This window comes from Elephantulus edwardii, unplaced genomic scaffold, assembly GCF_000299155.1.
Source record: "Elephantulus edwardii isolate Elephantulus edwardi_28Jun2011 unplaced genomic scaffold, EleEdw1.0 scaffold00024, whole genome shotgun sequence".
Taxonomy (NCBI): domain Eukaryota; kingdom Metazoa; phylum Chordata; class Mammalia; order Macroscelidea; family Macroscelididae; genus Elephantulus; species Elephantulus edwardii.
The window spans coordinates 22,769,181-22,779,788 of NW_006399774.1; the positions used below are offsets into that span (position 1 = coordinate 22,769,181).

Genomic DNA, 10,608 nt, shown 5'->3' on the forward strand with positions numbered 1-10,608 from the left:
AGGGGGGGGGAGGAGGGGGGAGGGGTTTGTGCGGGGAGAAGGGTGCAACAATGAATGAATGGAATTCCAAAATCTCTGTAGTTATTCATTGAAATGAAAAATAAACAACCTAAATTTAAAAAAAAAGAAAAACCACTACTGGTTTCTCAGCATCTGTGAGTCCGCCGCTGAGAGGCAGGCCGGGCTTGTCCTCCAAGGTGGCGCAGAACTGGAAGGTAAAAGCCGTCGTTCAGGTTTCTCATGCATCGTCTGAAGGACACTGCCAACACTTTTCTGAGACGTCGTCAGTTCTTCAAATTCACTTGAGTACTTTGAACATTGCACCCCCTGGCAACAGGTTCTGGGCCCACTTCCCAGTCCTCACAGACTTGTTTAAGGACATTCACAGAAGCTGACTTCCTTCGGTGAGGTTCCCTTTGATGGAGGTTTTCTTGATGTGGGTGCCCACAGAGCAGGTAGCAGGTGAAGCGCTGAGATACATTTTTAATGAAATGTAAACACTTATTAGATGATACAGATTTTTATGTAATTGTTGCTGTTAGGGTCCTTTCATCTGAGTACAACGTATAGCAGATCTCTGGACAACAGACCTCAGACCTGAGCCCTGTCTTGTCCTGTGCCAGTCTTGTGATCTCCACCACACTGGAGCCCATTGCTGCAGTCACCATGTCAGTCCATCTGCTTGAGGACCTTCCTCTTTTAGGTGGACACGTTGCTCCTCTCCAAGGAACAGTCTGTCCCAGCAACATGCCCAAAATCCATGAGACGAAGCCTCGTCATCTTTGCCTCTGAGGAGCCTCCGGCTGCACTTTCCCCAGGACACACCTGTGTGTTCTTTTGGCCACGCATGGCTCTTCAGCGCTTCTCTCCAACAACACACTTCAAAGGCATGACTTATTCTCCTGTCGCCTTTATTTATTCTCCAGTCTCAGACGCATAGCAAGTGAATGAAAGACCATGACTTGAATCAGATGCACCTTCGTCTCCAAGTTGACATCACTGATTCTCAGTTATTTAGGGAGGCACCTGACACTGACTTTCCCAACACGATACGTTTCCTGATGGCTTGCCTACCAAGTTTGTTGATTGTGGATCCAAGCAAGATGAGGTTTCTGACAGTTTAAATCTTTTGTCCCTCTATCATGTTGGTGCTTATCAGTCAGTCTAGCGGTGAGGGTTTTTGTTTTCTTGGTGTTGGGATGTAATCCATATTGAAGACCGTAGTCCTTGATCTTCTACTGCAAACATGTCAAGTCCTCCTCACTTTCAGCAAGCGAGGTTGTATTATCTGCATAATACAAGCTGTTGATGAGCCTTTCTGATGCCACATTCATCTTCAAAGAGTCCAGCTTCTTGAATGATTTGCTCAGCATACAGATTGAATAGGTGTGAAGGGAGGATACAGGCTTGACATACACCTTTCCTCATTTTAAACCCTTGCTAAACTTGGGCCAAGCTTCTTGGTGCAGCTTTAGGTTCTGTATGAGCATACTTCAGTGTTCTGGCATTCCCATTCTTCTGTTATTCATAATTTCCTGTGATCTGCACAGTCAAAAGCCATTGCGCAGTCAATAAAACACAAACAGACATTTTTCTGGCGTTCACTAGTTTCAGCCAAGATCCATCTGACCTCTTTAATGATATTCCTGGTGCCACAGTTTCTTCTAAAGCCCACTTGAACTTCTGGCAGTTCTCTATATACTGCTCCAGCTGCTTTTTTGTTTGTTTTTTAGTGATTCTCAACAATACTTGGCTTGCATATGATAATGATGATTCTGTGTATTCCCTCAGTCTTCTTTTGGTGCTTTCTGAATCATTCAAGATTTTGCGCATAGCATCTGCTTTGAATTTGGTTTTCAGTTATTTTAAGTTGAGAAACGCTAGCTGCGTTCTTCCCTCTACTCTTCAACCCCAGGTCTCTGCACATTCTGTCAGAGTCCTTCATTGCTACAATTGCTGTTGTCAACCATCAAGATGGAACCTACTCATAGCTGATCTCAAGTGGGTTTTCAGAGGCAGTAAATCAGACGAGAGGAGACTGCCCATCCTTCCCCCGCAGAGCCGCTGGTGGATTCACACTACGTGGCTTTACGATTACAGCACTTACTGGGACATACATCCCAAGAAGTCTCAGGTACTGGGGTTGGTGGGGAGAGGTCCACAGACCACCACCAGGTGGCAGCATGTATTGCTGTGGGATGAGAGTGTCCCATGAAACCTCAAGGTGAGAAATGAAGGCAGACACAAAAGTATTACAAGAAAATTTGCTTCCTTCTGATCTGAAGCCTGCCCAGTGTTCACGTCTGTTGATTATGGGGTCGCACCTAACAAGGACTTCATTAGATGAAGGGACACGAGGTGATGCCTACACCCCACAATGCTTGTCAGTCAGTCCAAACATGGACATGCACAAATGTGTCCACTACTCCCCTGCCCACTGACCTCTGGGCACTCAAAGCCAAGCCTCTCCCTGCCCCAGCCTCGCACTATCTTCTCCCCGCCCTTGGCAGTCGGTGGTCAGTGGGGAACTTTGCCTGGCTGCAGTCCTGATGTGGCCTTTGTGGTCACAGATCACTCTGTCAGCTTCCCCCACATCTGTCCCCCCTTTCTTCCTGTCCACTGGCCCCTCGAGTTGAGCTCCAGACAGACCAGCTTCTTATGTCAGAACATACTGTATGAAGCAGCCTATAAATGCCCCTGAATGGCTGTGCTGAAGCCCGGCTGGTTGAGTTCTTACTGGACTTGTTCCCGTGGGGCTTGTCTGCGTGAAGGACTCTGGACAAACGACTCTCCCCTTATTCTTCTTAACTATGCGTGAAGAACTAGCTGTAGATCAAGTCCGTCACGGGTTTCCCTTTAGATGAACCTTGTATAACTTTACTATTTTCTGTCAGCTGGTGTGACTGTTAACTTGCTCATGTGTGTGGGATTAGTGTGTGTAAGGGAGTTAGTTACTCCCCACCCTCAGCAGAGTCTCTTGCGGTCCGGTCTGCTGGCCCTGGGTCCTTGCAAGACTGCTTCTCCTAGTCTGTACGATTTCTTCTACAGCAACAATATGGATTACATCTCAACATCAAGAAGACCAAAGTCCTCACCATTGGACCAAAAGGTGACATGTAAATAGAGAAAAGATTGAAGCTGTCATAACTTCATCTTGCTCTCTCGTCCAGCCGCCCAGGACACTGAAGAGAAAGAAAGTCGAGGGGAACACGGCGGCCCTGGTGCCTGCTGTGGTCAAGAAGCAGGACACCAAGGAGGTGGGGATCCACTGTTCGAGAAAAGGTCCAAGAACTTTGGCATCGGGCAGGACCCATCCCAAAAGGGACCTTACTGCCTCTGTCAGATGGCCCCACTACATCCAGCAGGAGCGGCAGAGGGCCATCCTCTACAAACGACTCAAGGCGCCACCGCCATTAGCCAGTTCACCTAGGCCTTGGGCCCCAAGACCGCTCCTCAGCTACTGAACTGACCCAAGACCAAGCAGGAGGAGAAGCAGGGGCTGCTGGCCCAAGCTGAGAAGAAGGCTGCTGGCAAACGAGATGCCCTCACCAAGAGACCCCCGTCCTCCGTGCCAGGGTGAATATTGACCCCCACCCCGGTGGAGAACAAGAAGGCCCAGCTGGTGGTGATCATACACGACGTGAACCCTATCGAGCCGGTGGTCTTGCTGCCAGCCCTGAGCCGTAAGGTGGATGTTCCCTACCGTGTCATCAAGGGCAGGGCCGGGCTGGACCTCCTCGTCCAGTGGAAGACCTGCACCACAGTGCCTTCACGGAGGTGGGCCTGGAAGACAGAGGCTCTGGAGAAGCTGGTGGAAGCCATCAGGACCAATTCCAATGACAGAGATGATGAGGTCTTTTGCAACTGGGGAGGCAAAGGTCTGGGGCCCAAGTTGGTGGCTGCATCGCCAAGCTGGAGAAGGCCAAGGCCGAAGAACTCACCATCGGCCTGAGCTGATGTCCATGCTGACTTTTCTGTACATAAGGATAGACTCGTTCCGCTGTCTGCCATTTGACATTGTGGGTTGAAAAAAACCAAATTCATCTCACTTTGACCCACCAATTAACACTCTTGGTACCAGCAGTCAAGATATCAAAACACGTGTTGCAGTGCGAAAATCCGCTGTCAAGGACTCTCCAGGGTGAGAAAGAGCAATGGTTCCAGTTTAAAGACTAAAGTGCAGCTGATTCAGTTCATGGCCTTTACAGTTGCCTCCTGTGCATGTGCAGCCTGGGCGTTGAATAAGCACAAGGGAAGAAGCGAGGCCTTTGAGTCGTGGTGCTGGAGGAGAGTGTGCGTGGACTACCCGGAGAACGAGCACATCTGTCCTGGAGAAGGGAGGCCGAGGTGCTCCTTGGAGGCACGATGGTGACACTGCTCCTCACATGCTTGGGCGTGTTGTTAAGAGGAGCTGGTCCTAGGAGACGGACGTCATTCTTGGAGAGGCTGAGGGTCAGTGAAAGAGAGAGGAAGGCCCTCAACGGACTGCCCCAGTGCCGCTCTCAATGGGCTCAAGTGCCAGAGGTGAGGAGGCCGGTGCAGGACCCGGCCGGTGCAGAACCGTTGATCATGGGATCACTGTGGGGTGCAGCCTGAATGACACCTGACAACAATGGAAGAAACGGAAAGGAGTGCCTTTCTGTCCCTAGGTCAGTTTCCGGGCGTCTCAGGGGACGTGGGAGCAGTGACCACAGCTTCCGTCAGAACCACGGCCGTGCTGGCTGAGCCGCAGCTGGTCCGTAGGAGGAGCAGCTGCCCATCGGGGCCCCGCTGGGCTGCTAACTGAGGGTCAGCAGCGAGTCCACCTAGGGTTCTGGGGGAGAAAGCTGAGGCACGCTGCCCCCGATTCACAGACGCGGAAATGGGGAGCAGGGCCTGCCAGAGCAGACTCCACTCAGCACCGGGGGTTTCGTCACCACTTTCTCGTGCAGGGCGGTAGATGGGTTTGGACAGTGACCTTTAGTCAGCAACCCAGTGTTCAGTCACCATGCCAGCAGGGGTTCTCAGAGCTACTGTGGGCCGTGCTCATCCAGCTGCAGTGAGGTTCCAGTTCATCTGAGGAGGGCCAAGTCTCCCCGTTTCCAATGAGTCTGCCCTTGGTCCCCGAGCCCTGTCTGTGATCCGTGGGCAGGGCTGTAAAACATAGATGTACGTGGGGGCCAAGGCCATGGGAAGCGGGGTGACCCCTCCACCTTCCTGCTGAACCCCCATCCTCAGATCCATTTTCAAGGAGTTTCCAGACCTGCTGACCCGTCTCCTAAATGCTCAGGGGGACAGATCAGTGGGCTGGGGGATGTCCTGTCCTGCTGGGGACAGCGCCCTTCTGTGTCTTTGTAGCAGGTTAAAGAAGAGAGAATCGTGGAACTGGAGGCAGAGAACGCGATTCTGCACCTGAAGCTGGCCGAGGTACCCCTTTCTTTCCACTCCATGAGGGTGGGAGTCAGCTTGAAGCTCACGGTCTGTTCTTAGGCTGAGTACATGGTGTTTTATGATCACTACATCACCCGCCCCCAGGTGCAGTTCACCTACTGGGAATGTGTGTCGATTTCCTCAGCTTCACCTCCATACACTGTGAAATGCAGATCCCAAGCCAATCTGAAAGCAGTCTCAGGGACCACTGACTGATGTGGTCCTGTGGGGTGACCCTGCAGGGGATTGAAGAGCAGATTGAGGGTCACTCAAGTCACAGAATCACTTGGGAATGGCCACCATACAGTGAAGTGACCGCTTTGCTCATGTGCTGATAGCAGAAGGCACATCACTGCCTGGCCCACGCCCGAGCCCATGGACACACTGTCGAGCTGACCCATCCCCCTCCCATCTTTTCTGTCACCCCTGCTCTCCTGGGCCTGTGACGGCCACAGACCCAGTGTCCCAAAACTACAGGGAGACCTTCTCACCCAGTTCTGGGGGGCAGAGTCCATTATCCAAGGGTAACTGGGCTGGCCCTTTCGACGGCTCAGAGGGTCCCCTAGCTCCTGGGGCCTGTACACACCTCACTCCAACCCCACTCATTCCTGCTGTTCCCTCCAGGGCCTCAGGATCCTTCCCTTAGGCACGCTACCCATCCTCAACCCCCCATGGGCCATCCCACCTCACCCTGCACCTCCTCCCACGGCCCAGCCCACCTGCCCTGCTCCCCCTTCTACAACCTGTCCCAGCCCACCTGCCCTGTACCCCACTTCTACTGCCAGGCCCACCGGCTCTGCTCTCCCCGCTATGGCCTATCCCAGCCAATCTGCCCTGTTCCCCCCTCCTATGGCCCAGCCCACCTGCCCTGCACCCCCCTCCTACAGCCAGACCCACTGCCCTGTACCCCCGTCCTATGGCCAGGTCCACCTGCCCTGCACCCCCGTCTTACAGCCAGACTCACCACCCTGCACCCCCTCCTAAGGCCAGGCCCACCTGCCCTGCACGCCCCAGGCTCTGCTCCCCTTCTATGTTCTATCACACTTCACTCACCTCACACCCCTCCTTCTACAGCTTCTCCTCCCTCCCTCACCCTGCACCCCCTCACAGCCCCTCCCTCCTGCAGCACCTCCACTCTCCCTGTGTTGTGGGGACTCTGGAGGTGGGGCCACTTCCCTGTCACAGGGGTCCTGGGGCTGAGTCGTCTGTCTCTCTCCCGACAGTCCAGAGAGATGGTCAGACACAGCCGCAGAGAGGCGGAGTGGGAGAGGCGACGGAGAAGGGAGTGGGCAGCCGCCACCCAGCTCGTGCGCAGCATCCAGGTGAGGGTCAGCGGGGCCTCGTCCCTCCTACCGTCCTGACAGGCCTGCTCAGAGGAATGGGGAGCAGTCTTGATTTTAGGGGTCCTCAGTATGCAGAGTGCTGGAAATCCTGAGGGCTGAGGACCAGACCCATTGCTCTCGCATTGGTTCTGACCATATTGACCCTGAGGACATGAGAGGCCTCTGTCCAGTTTCTGGGGAAAGGGACCCTGAGGGACACAGGACCCAGGAGACCTCTGTCCGGTTTCTAGCCTTCACGGAAGCAGACTCATCTTTCTCCCTTGGATCAGAGCTGCTGGTGGGTTTGAACAACTGATGTTTCTGTGCGCAGCCCAGCACGCACTGCCCTGTGCCGTGGCACCATTCTTCGGGCCTCCTGGTGTGGGTGTCGTTTCCTGACACGCTCTGGCTGGCGTTCTGGCTGCAGGTCTGTTCTCTAGTGCAGTCAGCCTGTCAGGGACGCACTCGCTCTCACTGCCGGCAGGTCAGAACTGTCCCCTTGCCCACTGTCCAGCAGATTTTGCCAGACAGTTAATCTCATGGGAGGAGATTGCTCGTTTTTCTCCATGGAGCAGTTGGTGGATTCGAACCTCCTGCCTTTGGATTGGTATTACAACTCCTTACCCACTAGGCCACCAGACCTCCCCAGAACTTGGTCACATTGTTGCAGTCAGACCTGGGATGGGGAAAGTGAGGCCACTGGTCAGGCCAGCCTCTCAGATCTCCCTTCATGGACACCCACCATCTCTCCAGTGGCTTCGGGTGTCTAGGAGGGCCTCCCCCGGCTGGTGGGTTCCAGCATTGAGGCCGCTCCCCTCTTTAGCCTCGTGTGGACGGCAGAGATGGAGGATGATCTCGTCTGTCAAATTACAGTGACCGTCCCACCCCCCACGCCAGGAAAGAGGCAGCCTCCATGCGAACTTGACCATCGGTGTCCTGAAAGAGGTGCACTTGGCACCGTCCACAGCTGTGGAGGATGTGTTTACAGCCCTGGGGAAGAATATCGTTTTACCTTATGTTGTGAATGACTTCACCAGGATGCAAGGAGGGGGGCAGAACAGAGCCCGACAATAAAAACCCCACCTGTGCTCCGCCTTAATCAGATTGCTTTGTTAGATAAGCTTCCTTTAAAAAGGACTTTATTTAGAACAGCTTTGTATAGGATTATTTTTTTATTCTCTTCCCACAAAGCAAGATTGATCCATCTTTGAATAATGACATAACTATCTTTTAGGCTTTAACACACATTCAATTTCAGTATTTTAGCAAAGGCTTCTCAAATACATGGGACTCTGCCATTCTGTGGAGAAAACACAGTTTCCCTGTTGAAACCTCAGGGGGGTGCAGGGTATCACGTTGGGTGGTGAGCAGGAAACAGGGGTTCTCCAGGTCTTAGCACTACACAGTGTCTTATCTGCAAACAGAAAAATCTTGAAATTGTTTCAGGGAAGAGGTTACATTGCATGTCGTTTTTGTTGTTGTTAGTTGTTATAGAGTTGAGTACAACTCATAGCGACCCTATGACCAACAGCCCTGCACTCTCCTAGCCTGTGTCATCCTCCTCATTGCCTGCATGCTCGGGCCCATTGCTGCAGTCACTGTGTCACTACAACTGGTTGATGGCCTTCCTCTCTTTGTTGACCATCTACCTTTCCATGCATAACGCCCCTCTCCAAGGAACAGCCTCTCCTAGCAACATGCCCGGAGTATGTGGGATGAAGCTTTGTCATCTTTGCCTCCCAGGAGCGCTCTGGCTCCACTTTCTCCACGACATATCTGCTTGTTCTTTGGCAGTGTGGGATACGTGGCACGCTTCAACATCACAGCCCAGAGACATCCATTCTTCTGTCATCGTTGGTCACTGCCGAGCTTTCAGACACATAGCAAGTGATTGAAAAGATCATGGTATGAATCAGGGGTGTGTGAGTCTTCAAACTGACATCATTGCTCTTCGATCATTTGGAAAGGTCCCGGACTGCAGACTTTCCCAGTGCAATATACCTCTTTACCTCCTGACTGCTGGTGTCAAGGGCGTTGACTGTGGATCCAAGAATGATGAAGCTGTTGACAGTTTCCGTCTCTTCTCCATCTATTATTATGTTGCCTGTTGGTCTGGTGAGGATTTTTGTTTTCTTGATGTTGAGATGTGTTGAGATATTGAAGGCTGCAATCTTTGATTTTCTGTAACCAGTTGCTTTAAGTCCTCCTCACTTTCAGCAAGCAAGGTTGTGTCATCTTCATAGTGAAAGTTACTGATGAATCTTCCTCTATTCCTAATGCCACATATTTCTTCATAGAGTCCAGCGTCTCCAATCATTTTCTCAGTATACAGACTGAATATGTATGGAGGAATAATACAGCCCTGCCACATGCTAATTTAAAAGCATGTAGTGTTCCCTTGCTCCGTTCACACAACAGCCTTTTGATCTAGGTATAGGTTTCATATGAGTGCAATTAAGTATTCTGGGATTTCTCTTTTCCTCAGTATTAGCCATAATTTTTTATGATCTACACAATCAAATACCTTTGCATGGTCAATAAAGCCCAAATAGACATTCTTCTGGGATTCTCTGCTGTTAGGCAAGATCCAGGATCCATTTGACATCAGCAATTATATCCCTCGTATCATGACCTCTTGAAAATCCAGCTTGAACTTCTGACAGTTCTTTATATACTATTCTAGCCATTTTTCAATAATCTTCAGGAATATTTTGCTTGATAATTTCTGCATTCTTTAAATTACCTGTCATGTGAATGAGAACAAATATGGATTTCTTCCAGCCAGTCAGCCAAGCAGCTGTCCTCCAAACTCCTGGCATAGACTGATGAAGATGTCCACGCAGGGCTTCATTTGTCAGTTAAAACGTGCCAATCCCACCAATTCACAGGGCCTTAGTTTTACCAATGCCTTCAGTATGGCTTGAACTTCGTCCTTTATCATCATTGACTCACGATCATATGGCACTTCCCAAAATATTTCCATGTTGCTCAATTCTTTTTGGTACTGTGTATTCCTTCCATATTCTTTTGATGCTTCTTGGATCATTCGAGACTTTGCCCATAGCACCTCTCAGTACTGCAACTCAAGGCTTGAATTTGTTTCTCTGTTCTTTCAGTTTGAGGAATGCTGAATGAATTCTTCCCTTTTCATTCTCCAATTCCAGCTCTCTACACATTCTATTATAATACCTTGCTTTGTCTTCTGGGGTTGCCCTTTGAAATTTCCCATTCAGCCCTTTTTAAAAAAATTCTTTTAATGAAGATTTTATTATAAGTTTTTCAAGAACTTGGATTTCCATTCATTCATTATTGTACATTTTCCTCCATGCTCTCCTCCTCCCCAGTTATTTTTTTTTCTTTAGAAAAGAAGTTATTTAATTGTTATACAGTCCCTTCCACAGAGCACTTTACTATGCAACTCTTATTCTGGACTCTTGTCACACCAACAATACCTAATTACATATTCCTTTTATACAGTTCTATCCCGTGTCCATGTGAATGCTGTGTATATTATTTATCCCTTATTTTCTTAGTTTCCTCCAAACTGCCTGTCAGTCCTGTTTTATAACAGTAGCATTATACAGTATTTGTCTTTTTGTGACTGAGAATTTTCACTCAGCATAATGTCCTCCATGGTCACTTATTTTATACAATATTTCATGAGTTCGTTTTTCAGTACTGCCTAATATTCCATTGTGTGAATATACCACAGCTTCTCTATCCATTTGTTTGTTGATAGGCACTTGGATTATTTCCAACTCTTTGCTATTTTGAACAAAGCAGCAATAATCATGGGTGTGCATATATCTGATTGGATGACAGTTATGGTCTCTTCGGGGTATATTCCCAGTAGTGGAATTGCTGGGTCAAATGGTAT

At 50.1% G+C, this 10,608-nt stretch overlaps 1 protein-coding gene and 1 pseudogene across 1 annotated transcript in view; one reads left to right on the top strand and one right to left on the bottom strand.

Annotated features, from left to right (window-relative positions):
- Nucleotides 1–481, bottom strand: part of LOC102868314 — a 1,858-nt pseudogene extending 1,377 nt beyond the window's left edge.
- Nucleotides 482–2,183: 1,702 nt separating this feature from the next.
- Nucleotides 2,184–10,608, top strand: part of LOC102868726 — a 59,859-nt gene continuing 51,434 nt past the window's right edge. Inside the window, exons 1-8 of the mRNA XM_006882835.1 lie at nt 2,184–2,224; nt 3,179–3,257; nt 3,605–3,853; nt 5,341–5,406; nt 5,470–5,536; nt 6,034–6,173; nt 6,268–6,333; nt 6,633–6,731. Of these exons, the coding sequence (XP_006882897.1) occupies nt 2,184–2,224; nt 3,179–3,257; nt 3,605–3,853; nt 5,341–5,406; nt 5,470–5,536; nt 6,034–6,173; nt 6,268–6,333; nt 6,633–6,731 (807 nt within the window). The remainder of the gene's footprint in view (nt 2,225–3,178; nt 3,258–3,604; nt 3,854–5,340; nt 5,407–5,469; nt 5,537–6,033; nt 6,174–6,267; nt 6,334–6,632; nt 6,732–10,608) is intronic.